The 12269-nt window shown below is 37.9% G+C and overlaps 1 protein-coding gene across 1 annotated transcript in view; it reads left to right on the forward strand.

The window, feature by feature from the left end:
• COPB2 (COPI coat complex subunit beta 2) overlaps positions 1–11944 on the forward strand; it is a 30916-nt gene extending 18972 nt beyond the window's left edge. The window contains exons 11-22 of the mRNA XM_015083222.3: positions 987–1075; positions 1160–1266; positions 2409–2552; positions 3193–3323; positions 3612–3819; positions 7650–7760; positions 8938–9152; positions 10559–10651; positions 10745–10925; positions 11073–11141; positions 11293–11364; positions 11591–11944. Coding sequence (XP_014938708.1) covers positions 987–1075; positions 1160–1266; positions 2409–2552; positions 3193–3323; positions 3612–3819; positions 7650–7760; positions 8938–9152; positions 10559–10651; positions 10745–10925; positions 11073–11141; positions 11293–11364; positions 11591–11683 — 1513 coding nt within the window. The 3' untranslated portion in view covers positions 11684–11944. The remainder of the gene's footprint in view (positions 1–986; positions 1076–1159; positions 1267–2408; positions 2553–3192; positions 3324–3611; positions 3820–7649; positions 7761–8937; positions 9153–10558; positions 10652–10744; positions 10926–11072; positions 11142–11292; positions 11365–11590) is intronic.
• Positions 11945–12269: the final 325 nt, after the last annotated feature.

Consider the following 12269-nt stretch of genomic DNA (forward strand, 5'->3'; position numbering starts at 1 on the left):
TGCATGTTTTTAAATTTTTTAACAAAAGATACACTGAGAGTAGGAATTGGTTTTGATCTTTTCATAAATTTCCTAAATACACTCATATATACACAGTTCCATTTCTAAATGTATTTTGTTAACCATCCTAAACAAAATTATAGTTCATGAGTTCTTACTTCTCTCACCATACCTCTCTGTTTTGATAGTTCACTTTTTTTTTTAGCTTTATCCAGCTAAGGTCCTATTCAGCATCTTTCCTATCTTGATAGGAACACTCATCAGATCACTTTCTTAAATACTCTTGAATGTCCAGCAACAGCCACAGTCCCCCTTTTTCAAGACGCCTGAATATACACAGTGTTGTAAGTTGTTGCCAAATGTGGCTAACTTCTTGAGCCACTTAACAAAAGTTTTTATTTTTTAAGTTGCCTTTATTGAAGTATAATTTATACAGAATTAAATGTACTATTTTAAGTGAACATTTCAGTGACTTTAGGCAAATGTATACAATCTATAACCGCCAGCACAAAGACAGAGAACATTTCTACCATCCCCAGAAAATCCTCGTTTTCCCTTAATAGTCAGTTCCCTGGCCCCAGTCACTGATCTGCTTTTTCTCACCATGTGGATTAGATTTGTCTTTAGAGTTTCATATACATGAAACTCCAATATCCAGTCTATATGTCTGGCTTCTTCTGTTCAGCACAGTATTTTTGGGATTCGTCCATGTTGTTGCATGATTCAGTAACTGGTCGCCTTTTTTGCAGAGCAGTGTTCCATCGCATGAATGTACCACAGTTGGTTTAATCACTCATCTACTGAGGGATGTTGGGTCTTTCTCAGTTTTTAAAATAGCTTGTAAACCCTAATAATTTGTGTAACAGACAGTGTGAAACTCATAAGTCATTACTCAAGTATACTCAAGAATGTCAGATATTTCTGACATTCGATGGAAGTATGGTTTGGTATATAACATGCTGTGTTTGCCTTCCTTTTCCCCCCAGATACGCAATAAGAGAGAGCAACAGTGTTGTAAAGATATTTAAGAACTTTAAGGAAAAAAAATCCTTTAAACCAGATTTTGGAGCAGAAAGTGAGTGCTATTTATAAATGATAGATTTTTAGAAGCTTTGCAATGGCTCAGAAACATCTACCCAAAAATCTTTTTTCTTTTCAGGTATCTATGGAGGCTTCTTATTGGGAGTCAGATCTGTAAACGGCTTAGCTTTCTATGACTGGGACAATACAGAACTCATACGCAGAATTGAAATTCAGCCCAAACATGTGAGTTTTCCCTCCACTGTCACTTTTAGAATGTGTAACTTTGTGAGGAGCTCTGAGTCCCTGAGGCAAAGAAATGTCCTTGTACCCAGCTGTCCTGGTTCCATTGTGTTGGACACAGTGTCATTTACTTCAAGATTGCTTAGAAAATCAGACTTGCAGTATTTGAATGAGGTGGTAGACATTGGGTATTTTGAAAAGCAGGAAAACTTATACAAATGCCAAGTGCTATTCATATTTTAAATGGCGTTTGACAGTATGAAAAGCCTGCTTTGAAGACAAGAAGTCAGAAAGGTCTTGACTTGGAAAGATCCAGGATCAGATCAGAAAGCCTTTTCATAGTTTCCCTGATGCTATTTAAACTTTAGGTAAATGTCTCCAGTGACAAAGTTTTCTACCTTATGGAACTACCTGCTTCTTTGACAGCTTTCATTGTAACAAAATTCTTTGGAGACCAATCCACCTCTCTTGGGTCCTGGTTCTATCTTTTATAGCATGCATTCTCAGTGAGCACTAGTACCCCAACGGCAAAAATTGCTTCTTGAGGATGAAGAAAATTTTATCTATAAAGCATAGATATTCACATGTATTTATATGTTATGCAAGTATATATATGTGTGTATATACAGTGTGCATATGTTATATAATTTTATATATAACATGTATTATATAATTGTATATGTATAATATATATATAGTATCTATGGATTTAAAATTTTGTAGGTGAGGGTGATTAGGAGAAAAATGTCTAAAAACATTCCTGGGTGGGTGGATGTGGGTGATAATGGGAAAAAAAAAGGCTGAGAAACACTGTTCTAGAGCAATAGCGAATAGGCTGCTGCTCCTAAATTACATTATATCCACTGTTCACTGACAGTTTCCTTCCTGTCTCCCTTTAGTCTTTCCATTTCTAGACCAAATAGCCCAGCCCACCCTCTAAGTGCATATACATACACGTGTGTGTACATATATATGTGTGTTCGTGTATCTGTGTACGTATGTATATACCCGCTATGCACTACATAAAATTGTTCAATGCGTACTTACTGTCCTAAGACGAATCTTGTAAGAAACAAAGTGTATGCAGTTTGTCATACCACTCGGAAATCCGAAACCATTTGTCTATTCTGTTTGTCATGTCGTAGATTTTCTGGTCTGACTCTGGAGAGCTGGTCTGTATTGCCACCGAGGAGTCATTTTTTATCCTTAAGTATCTGTCGGAGAAAGTCTTGGCTGCACAGGAAACACATGAAGGAGTTACAGAAGATGGCATTGAAGATGCCTTTGAGGTGACTGCATCAGCACAACTTTACCTTCGTTCTTAAATGATTTATATTCATGTAACCTAACTTCACTGATTTTAACATTCTGTCAAGTTAGGTTTGAGGAAAGTAAACATTTAAGGAAGTCTGGTGAAATGTGAAGATTAAAGCCTTGGCTCAAAGATCAGAGTTTGAAAGTATATATGTTTAAAAGATATTTATTTGTACTTTGATTTTAGGGAATCTTCAGATGACTTTGATATCTTTCAGTAAGGAAATTAGAAGGTGTTTTGGTCTTAAGACATTTTACCCAGTGATTTAAATGAGCTCTCAAATGGTAAAGATAAATCACCTATTGTGGAGATGTTCCTGGAAGATTTTATGAAATACTTCCTATTCCAGTTTCATGTATATAAGAAATTTAGATCAACACTTTTTAGATCACAGCTTTGATGCAGCAGTGAGATTTTATGTTATCAATACTCATCCAGGAATCTGTTTTTAAATGAAAAAAGAAGATAGAAATTCCAGGGAAATATTTTCTTTCTTGAAGTAGGATTTTACTTTGCATTTCTTAATCTCCCTTATCACCCCCAATCATATTCAGTTTTTGTAACCGGATTTCTAATGCTGAATAAGGTAATAATAGACTCTTTTCTCTCTGTAGGTTCTTGGTGAGATTCAGGAAATTGTGAAAACAGGGCTGTGGGTAGGCGACTGCTTCATTTACACGAGTTCTGTGAACAGATTAAATTATTATGTTGGAGGAGAAATAGTCACCATTGCCCACTTGGATAGGTAACTGAGAATTGCTTTGCTTGTGTCTTAAGCATCCTGAATTTAAAATTATGCTTTTCTTTTCTTTTTTTTTTTTTAAACGAAACTTATTGCTGGCCTGTAGCAGTGATGGGCCTGATTTTTCAGTGTTAGAGTTTTAATAGATGGGCTGTTGTTGATCAAAATTGCATCAAAGTGGAAAGATTTTGAGCAAGAGGTAGCGTGTGTGTGTGTGTGTGTGTGTGTGTATGTGTATGTGTACCTACTAATTTGGGCCTACTCCTGAATTAGTTTCTGTTTCTATTACAGAACAATGTATCTTCTGGGCTATATTCCTAAAGACAACAGGCTTTATCTGGGGGATAAAGAACTGAACATCGTTAGCTACTCTCTCTTGGTTTCAGTGCTGGAATACCAGACAGCTGTCATGAGAAGGGATTTTAGCATGGCTGATAAAGTTCTTCCTACCATTCCAAAAGAACAGAGGACCAGAGTTGCACACTTTCTGGAAAAGCAGGTAAAAGGATTTTGTTTTGTCTTTTTGCCTGTTTTCTTTTGTGGGTTTTTTTCTTTAAACCAGTAATTTAAAAGAATGTTAATGTGGATTTGAAAATACTATTTCTTTATTGCCACTGATTTCCTTATGGCAGTGGAATTTCTCCTATAAACTTAAGTCACTTATTATATTCTTCCTTGTCCTTTCTTAATGCCCTTAGTACCTTCTTTAATTGTTGGAAATGATTATCAGTCTTCTCTTTCTGTAGACTTCTTTTCCACTCTATCAATATTTTCATTTCTGCCCTGCATTTTCTCTCTCTATCCTAGCAGGCTTTTCTTTTTCTTTCTTTCTTTTTTTTAATTGTAAAATATACATAAAATTTAGCATTGGTGGTAGGTTTTTTTCTTAATGGAGTGTTTTTAAGTCAAAGTTGTGCACAAAGTACAAAGTTCTTTAAGGCTCAAGGAAAAAAAGCAGCACTTCCTTCCCTCTATCATATCTTCTTCCTAAAGGAAGTAGAAGTTTAATTCTTTTGGTTGATTCTCTTGGAATTTATTTCTACGTCTCTAGATAACGTATGCTGTTACTGAGCTTTAGGCATTTCTTGTGACTTAACACTCTGTAGAAGATGAGGGTTTACCTTTCTCTCTCCTGCTACTTATACAACATACATGCCATTTTTCTGTCCTCCTCCCACTATAGTTGGATGATTTTGATTACATCAGTTTTCAGTGTTTACATTTTTAGAGCTATTGTAGACACTGCTCACAGCTGAGCTATTTAGTATAGTGTAGCTTTCCCTTCCTGCAATTGTTTGTTTTCCCTGGAGTTGTCTTTTTTCCTTTGCTTATTTTTCTGTGTATTTACAGTTAATTCTCACTAGATTCTGGTGGTTCTCCAGATTTCCTTGAAATCTCCTATCATCATGGATATCCCCTCACCATCAGGTTGGGCCTTCCTTTTGCCTCTCAGTTGGATCCATTGTTTCCTGTATCCCCTATCTTCTTTGCTGGTTTACTCCCTTATCTGGCTGGAGCATGTCCTTCAGTAGTTTTCTGAGAGAAGGATTATTATTGGAAGTAAAGTTTTTTGTGACCTTGATTATCCGAAACTGCCATTGTTCTCCTCTAAAACATGTTTGACTATTTAACTAGATACAGAATTCTAGGCTGGAGGCAATTCTCTCTCAAAATTTTGAAGGCATTTGTTCCATTGCCGTCTAGCTTCTAGTTATTATTGAAGTGTTACTGGTTTATATTACTGATCTTGGTACCTGATCTGTTTTTTCTTTCTGGAAGCTTTTTGGACCTTGTCCCTATTGTTCTGAAATATTATGATGGTGGGCCTTGGTAGAGGTCAATTATGAACAAATTCATTTTTTTGGGTATTAGACAAGCTTATTTAATTGGACACTTATTTCTGAGAGATTTTCTTGATTCATTTCTCTGATGATGTCCTTCCTTAGCTTTCTGTATTCTTTGTGGAACTGTTAGTGAAATGTTAGGCCTCCTACACTAGTCTCATTTTGTTATTATTGTACTTTTAAAATCTTATTCTTGTGTATGGATGAAAGTTTACTTCTCTCAGGGTCTGAATGATAGGTTTTGTTGTTTTGAGGTTTTCTTTTATTCCTTCATGGTATGCTTCCTTCAAGTTGCTGTTATTGGTTCATTTTGATCTGTGCCTTTCCTGTTAGAGATTTTCTTCATGCATCTGACGATCCTTGGGCCCTCATTTAAGAGGAGAGGTCTAAGAAGCAGATAAAAGGCCTGAATTTGTGAGAGGTCTTGCTCGGTATGGACTTCACATTATGGATGTGGCTGGGCCATTTGATTAGGGATGCTCAAGGTCCATATGTTCATCTTGTGAATTTAATGAACACTTAACATTGCACCAGGTACTGTTCTAGCTGACATATAGCTTGCAGGTTGTTGATATTTTAGTAAGTGTTACCCCTTAGGCTGGTTAGGGTTTACAGCCCAAGGGGTAAGATTGAGCTTAAATCACCATCATTCTGGATGCAAAGTAGAAAACAGGTTGGTGTCTCAGCATCTGGTATTTCATTTAGTCTGAATCTCTTTTCTCATAATTTCCTATTTTCCTCTCGAAAGATGTATAAGGTATCCCTCAGACTGGAGACCCTCTAGTTTATCCTCTTCGAGGAATAAACTTGCTGTCTTCTGTGTGTGTCCAGAGGTTGGGGGAGGAGAGGAGTGGGGACCTGGGGTATCTTATTTCTTACCTGCTTGTTACAGAGACTTTCAGGCAGTTTTGTTTATTTTAGCATTGCCTTCCATGAGATGCCACTGGGGATCTTGATGTGTGAATGAAGTTGTTTCTATGCTGTCCTCACTCCTGATTTAGGATTAGTTGTCTTTAGTGTTTTAACTGTTTAAATTCCTCTGCCAGTTTTCTAGCTTCCAAAATTTTGTTACAGAGGTCTCCTCTGTCTTTCTGTATCCTAAGGAATTTATGCCCTAGTGGCACCTGGGTGGCTCAGTTGGGTTGTTTCCAATTCTTAATTTCAGCTCAGGTCATGATCTCATAGTTCCTTGGATCAAGCCCCATGTAGGGCTCTGCACTGACAGCGCTGAGCCTGTTTGGGATTCTGTCTCTGCCCCTCTCCCACTCTCTCTCTAAATAAATACTTTTTAAAAAAGAATTTGTTTCCTAAAAAAAGAATCCTTTTAGTGTCATTTCAGTGGGGGTTTGGGGGAAAACAAAAGTTTATTTAGTCCACCTAATTTCATCTGCTTTGCTTATGTCTGATGAGTTCCATAGATCTTATATACTCTGTTCTTGGATTTTTATTATTTACACCAGTTGCTAGGAAAGAAAAGGAGTATGCAGATTATTCAGCATGCCTTGTTTACATTGTTCAGATGGATGAATGAGAGGAGGGACAGCTTGGATAGTCTGGGAAGTTAAAACATTTTAAACACAGTGATACAGCCATCCTGAAGATCCAGCCAGAACTTGGAAAGCTGCCCAGTTCCTCCCTCTCAACCACCCTGTAACTGAGCATTGTTCCTCATTCCAGTGAAGTCTCTTGAAGTCTGAGCTTTGTCCAACACACCGCATCCATAAAGCTGAAGAACTTGCCCATAGTGTAGACTCCCATCAGTACTCTTAGAGGAGAAGCTAATTTGGTAATTACAGTAGTTGGTTTTAAAGCCTGTTTTTATGACACAGTGGAAAATGGAAGACAGTTTTAGATTTCCTGCCCTCTGGAATGCTGGCTGATAAATAAAGTGGATGTAAGACCAATAGTAAAGTCCTAGGTAAGGATACCTGATTGGCATTAGGACCTGGAAGCAAATGTTTGCCAGATGACCTAGATTACGAAAAACTGAAAGGAAGACTTTTACATTTGACTTGCTTTTCTTTGAGGGACTGGACTAGATGATCTCTAAGCCTAGCTTAGTGAGTAGATTATGAACAGCTAGGTCTACACCACTGTGCCTTTCTTTTTTTGAAATGGTTCTTGTTCAGTCAAGTTTCCAAAATCTTGTTCTTGACAGCTGTTTACTTTTGAATTTCTGATTTTACCAGTTTTACAGGAGTTTAGCTAGCTAGCATCAGTCAACTTTCACTGCTTAGAAAACAGCATTGTGGGACTGAAATCTCTCTGGCTAGGTTGGTTCTTACCAATTAATTTAATGACTCCTGAATTTTTCTGTCTTCTCATTAAAGAGTATTCTATTTCTTTTGTTTAGGCCATGGGGTTTCTATGTCAGCAGGGTATTCTTAGTTCAAGAGGGAGTGGATCAATGATGATTTGCTGTGTGTGCACTGTAAATCTACACATACAGACTGCCCACACATTGTTACATCTGTTCTCTGTTTAGGGCTTCAAGCAACAAGCTCTTACAGTATCCACAGATCCTGAGCATCGCTTTGAACTTGCTCTTCAGCTTGGAGAACTAAAAATTGCATACCAATTAGCAGTAGAAGCAGAGGTATGTACTAAGTCATGATTTTTCATAACTAATGCAAAAGTCAGTAGGTACTTACGTGTATTTAGTGTAAGTTCTCTTCATTAAAGTTTTCCGAAATGTACATTAGTGACACTCTTTGATGACGTTAGTGCCTCTCTTTGATTTTTTAAAAAATGCATTTTATTTGTCTTTAAATTAAATGGATTTTACTGCAGATATTCTTAGCATTCTGATTTAAGAAGTGTTTTGGGGGCACCTGGGTGGCTTAGTTGGTTGAGCGTCTGACTTCAGCTCAGGTCATGATCTTGTGGTTCCTCAGTTTGAGCCCCATGTCAGCACAGAGCCTGCTTCCGATCCTATCTCCCCCCACCCCACCCCTTCTCTGCCCCTCCCCCACTTGTGCTCTCTCAAAAATAAACATTCAAAAAAAAAAGAGGAAAAAATGTTTTCATAGCTTATATGAGATCTGTTTTGCAAAAGATGTAAGATATTAGATATTATAGTCTGGGAACTCTAGGAGTGCAGACAAAGCACTAATTTGCCAGTATCCCAAATTAGTGAGAAAGTTGTTGGTTTTAAAGAAAGATTTTAATATTTTGACACAATTTAATGACATTTTAATGAACTGTTACATATCGAGGGGCCCCCAACCATGGTTTACATGTAGTATTTATTGGTAAATTCATTTCAAATGTGCTAAATAAATTTCAGCTATGTTAAGATAATCTAAATGTGTAGTATTTTGATTTCTGAGAAGCTACAAATGACAGATAATATTACTGTTAAATATTTAAGGATGTATGAAATAATTTTATTCTTTCAAAAAATGGTATGAAATCATTCATTAAAATACTTACAATCTAATTACCTTAAAATTCCAATTAGATAGTATTACTTTTAGTTTTACTGGGTAATTACAAAATAAAAATAACATGGGTTTGATGATTATTCATGCATCATTAAAATTGATTTGTGTTTGAATTTTGTATATGCGAATAACTTGTTTTCTCATTACACATTTTGTCACTACATTCTTATTTTGATTGATAGAACCAATTTAACAAGCACAGCTCAGTATATGTGTAAAATATCTCCCATTATCAGCACAGTAATACTCAGGTTAACAGAAGAATATTGATGTTGAAAACTCAAATGTTTATTTCCATAGATGTGTTTACTTGGAAACTCTTTCTTACAGTCAGAGCAGAAGTGGAAACAACTTGCTGAACTTGCCATTAGTAAATGTCAGTTTGGCCTTGCCCAGGAGTGCCTGCACCATGCACAGGATTACGGGGGTCTGTTGCTCTTGGCCACCGCCTCTGGAAATGCTAGTATGGTGAATAAACTAGCAGAGGGTGCGGAGAGAGACGGCAAGAATAATGTGGCATTCATGAGCTACTTTTTACAGGGCAAGTAAGTATCAAATCAAGGTCTAAAAGGTGAGTGTAGTAATTTAAAGCACTGATTTCCGCACTCGCGGACTTTGAGGGTGGTTGAGAGAGGAACAAACCCTGGAAAGAGACGGATGGATGCCCGGCCTAGACCCTGGCTAGTAGGGGCAGTTGGAGGACAGTCCTACCTTGGTGGCACTGGCCTTCAGCAAGGGATGTTCTTACCAATTTGGTCGAAATGTCTGAGCAAAATGAGCTGTTCAAGGACGTTTGGACTGAGAGAAACGTGAAAGCCGTTTCTCAAAAGCCCTGCCTCTCCCTGCCTGAGCCATTTTATTTTCCCATGGCAGGAGGCTGTTGTGATGCTCCCATAGTACTCAAAAGGCAAGTAATTTTGCCCAAATTGGGTAATTCTGACCTGTCCACGGCAAGAATAAAGGGGTTTAGGATGCCAGTTACTTCTAGATTTGAGTCCCAACTGTAAAGCATAAAAATGTCATATACTTCTGAAAGTTTAGCAGTCAGTGCAGACCAGATCATCTCAACATTAGCTGACCATATTATGAAGTAAAACATGAAGTATTCATTAACCTTGCGCTGCATTCATTTAAACCTCATGCTTCATTATAGAAACCTTGTGCACCCCAATGTGTATTTATAATGTGTTTGTAAATTTGCATATGTGTAGGAATAGGTCCATAATTCAAAAACCCAAAAATATCCTGAAAGTTTTTTATAACTTACTTGATAGCAAAACCTGACCTAAACTCTGAAATACTATTATTAGTTGCTCTTATGCCACTTGTTTTTATCATATTTAGTATTCATGTGTTCCTGCAAAATACTGTCTATGACTTTTATTTGATGCTGAGGGTGGTAGGTAATGTGTGTGGTATATGTACTGCTACCTTTCTAATATCCAAAAACCTGTGTTTTGTTTTTTTCAAAAACACACGACTTCTAAAACACATTATCCGCTTTATGAAACTTCGAAAAAGAAACCAAATAGACACTAGGACATTGCCCTGCTGGACATCACTACATTGCTGCACACAGCCCACACTCAAGACACCACCCTCGATGTTCCCACTTGTGAAACCGAGTTTCTGCTCCCATATCCCCTGAAAGCTCTTAAAATGTGCTTGCTTATAAGCTGCCTTAGCTGGTCTTGAAAAGCCCCCTTAGGTTCTTCTTAGGAATTGTTAAAATAGGTTATTAGGAGATTGAAAATGGTCACCAACTGCCCTACCCCTCACACTCTTGGAGTCCACTGATTATGTAACACACTGGTGCTGACCAGTTAATGGCTCAGTGACAGAAATGAGGAGTATGTGTGGAAGCTGGGGAGGAAGTGCTGACTTTGCAACACTACATCTACACTTCGTTGTTTATTCTTGATAATTAGTGCCTCTCCTTTTTAATCTTTAGGCTTGATGCTTGCCTGGAACTCCTGATTAGAACTGGCCGACTGCCAGAAGCTGCCTTCCTGGCCCGGACTTACTTACCTAGTCAGGTTTCAAGGTACAGACTTTTAATTTTAGGAACAAATGGTTCAGATAAAAACTAGAGCACACTTAACTCACTTTCCCTTTGGTTTCGTGATACCTACAACAGGGTGGTAAAACTCTGGAGAGAAAATCTTTCAAAAGTCAATCAGAAAGCAGCAGAATCCCTTGCTGATCCAACAGAGTACGAAAACCTTTTTCCTGGATTAAAAGAAGCCTTTGTTGTGGAAGAATGGGTGAAGGAAACACATGCTGATCTGTGGCCGGCCAAGCAGTACCCACTTGTCACGGTGAGTTGCCAGGGAGCCAGGCCTCTTTTATAATTTATATACATTATTGGTGGATTGAGAGCTAATATCTGGGATTTAGGCCAAGTCCATAGATGAATTAGGACTTCAGATTACACTGCTTTATTCATCATTGCGTTATTCTGATAGCCAAATGAAGAAAGAAATGTTATGGAAGAGGCAAAAGGCTTTCAGCCCTCAAGATCTGCAGCTCAGCAGGTCAGTAGAGTATCTTAATCAGATAATCTGGTTAAGATTTGTTCATTTTAAGTACCATGTCCCACTTCCTAATCCTGAACAGCCTTTCCTTGGGGGAAAATTACCTGAACAAATTCCTTCATCTTTCTATTCTCTCCACTTGGGCTTTCAGGAACTTAATGGGAAACCTGCTTCTCCTACTCCAGTTATTGTGACCTCCCACACAGCCAACAAAGAAGAAAAGGTAGGACATTATACCCAAACTTCCCATGGGAACCCCAGGCTCACTCCTCCCTCCTCATGAATGGCCACAGGATGTGCAGGCCTCTTTATTTCAATGACATAATCACTTTCAGAGCAGGGGCTTTGAAATGAGAAAATGCCCCTCTTGACTCTTGCTTTGGTTCTCTTTTGATCAGGAATCAGATAAATTTCAAAAAGTTACCTACCAATAACTCTTTTCTTTGCAGAGTTTACTCGAACTAGAAGATCTGGATAATTTGGAATTAGAAGATATTGACACAACAGACATCAACCTGGATGAAGATATTTTGGATGACTAAGTGTAATGTTTCCCGTGAACCATTAAGGACAGGTGTTGACTGCCACCATGACCACAGTTCTTTGGACTCTAAGAAACTCCTGAGATTTTTTTATAGGGAAAGGCTGTGGCCCACTGGGAGCACAGTGCTCTCCTCATTCTAGGAGTTTATGTGCCGCATCTAAATCACTGCTTCCTGTTAAGTAAAACAGATGTGGGCTTTGATTTTTTTTTCATACTGTCACTAGATCACATCTCATAAAATCTTTTGAATTAATGAAAATACTCGAAAGTTTCCTTTCTAAATAATGAAGATAAGCTTCTAGTTTTAGAAGGCTGAACCAAAACTACACCTCACCTAGGGATCAGCCCACATTCTCTTAACCCTTTTTTCTTGATCTCATCCTCTTACCCCTGCCCTAACTTTTTAGTACTTGGATTATTATGTCCTGATTTTTGTCTAGCAGCTACCTGCTTCTAGAATCAGGATCTGAAACCCAGAAACCTCATTAAGCTGGGCTCTGTTTAAACTACCTAGTTGGTAATACAGAAAGAAGTACCTTTTTGTTGTTTTGTACTGCACCATCCACTCTGGTGAGAGAAATTCA

Source organism: Acinonyx jubatus, chromosome C2, assembly GCF_027475565.1.
Source record: "Acinonyx jubatus isolate Ajub_Pintada_27869175 chromosome C2, VMU_Ajub_asm_v1.0, whole genome shotgun sequence".
Taxonomy (NCBI): Eukaryota; Metazoa; Chordata; class Mammalia; order Carnivora; family Felidae; genus Acinonyx; species Acinonyx jubatus.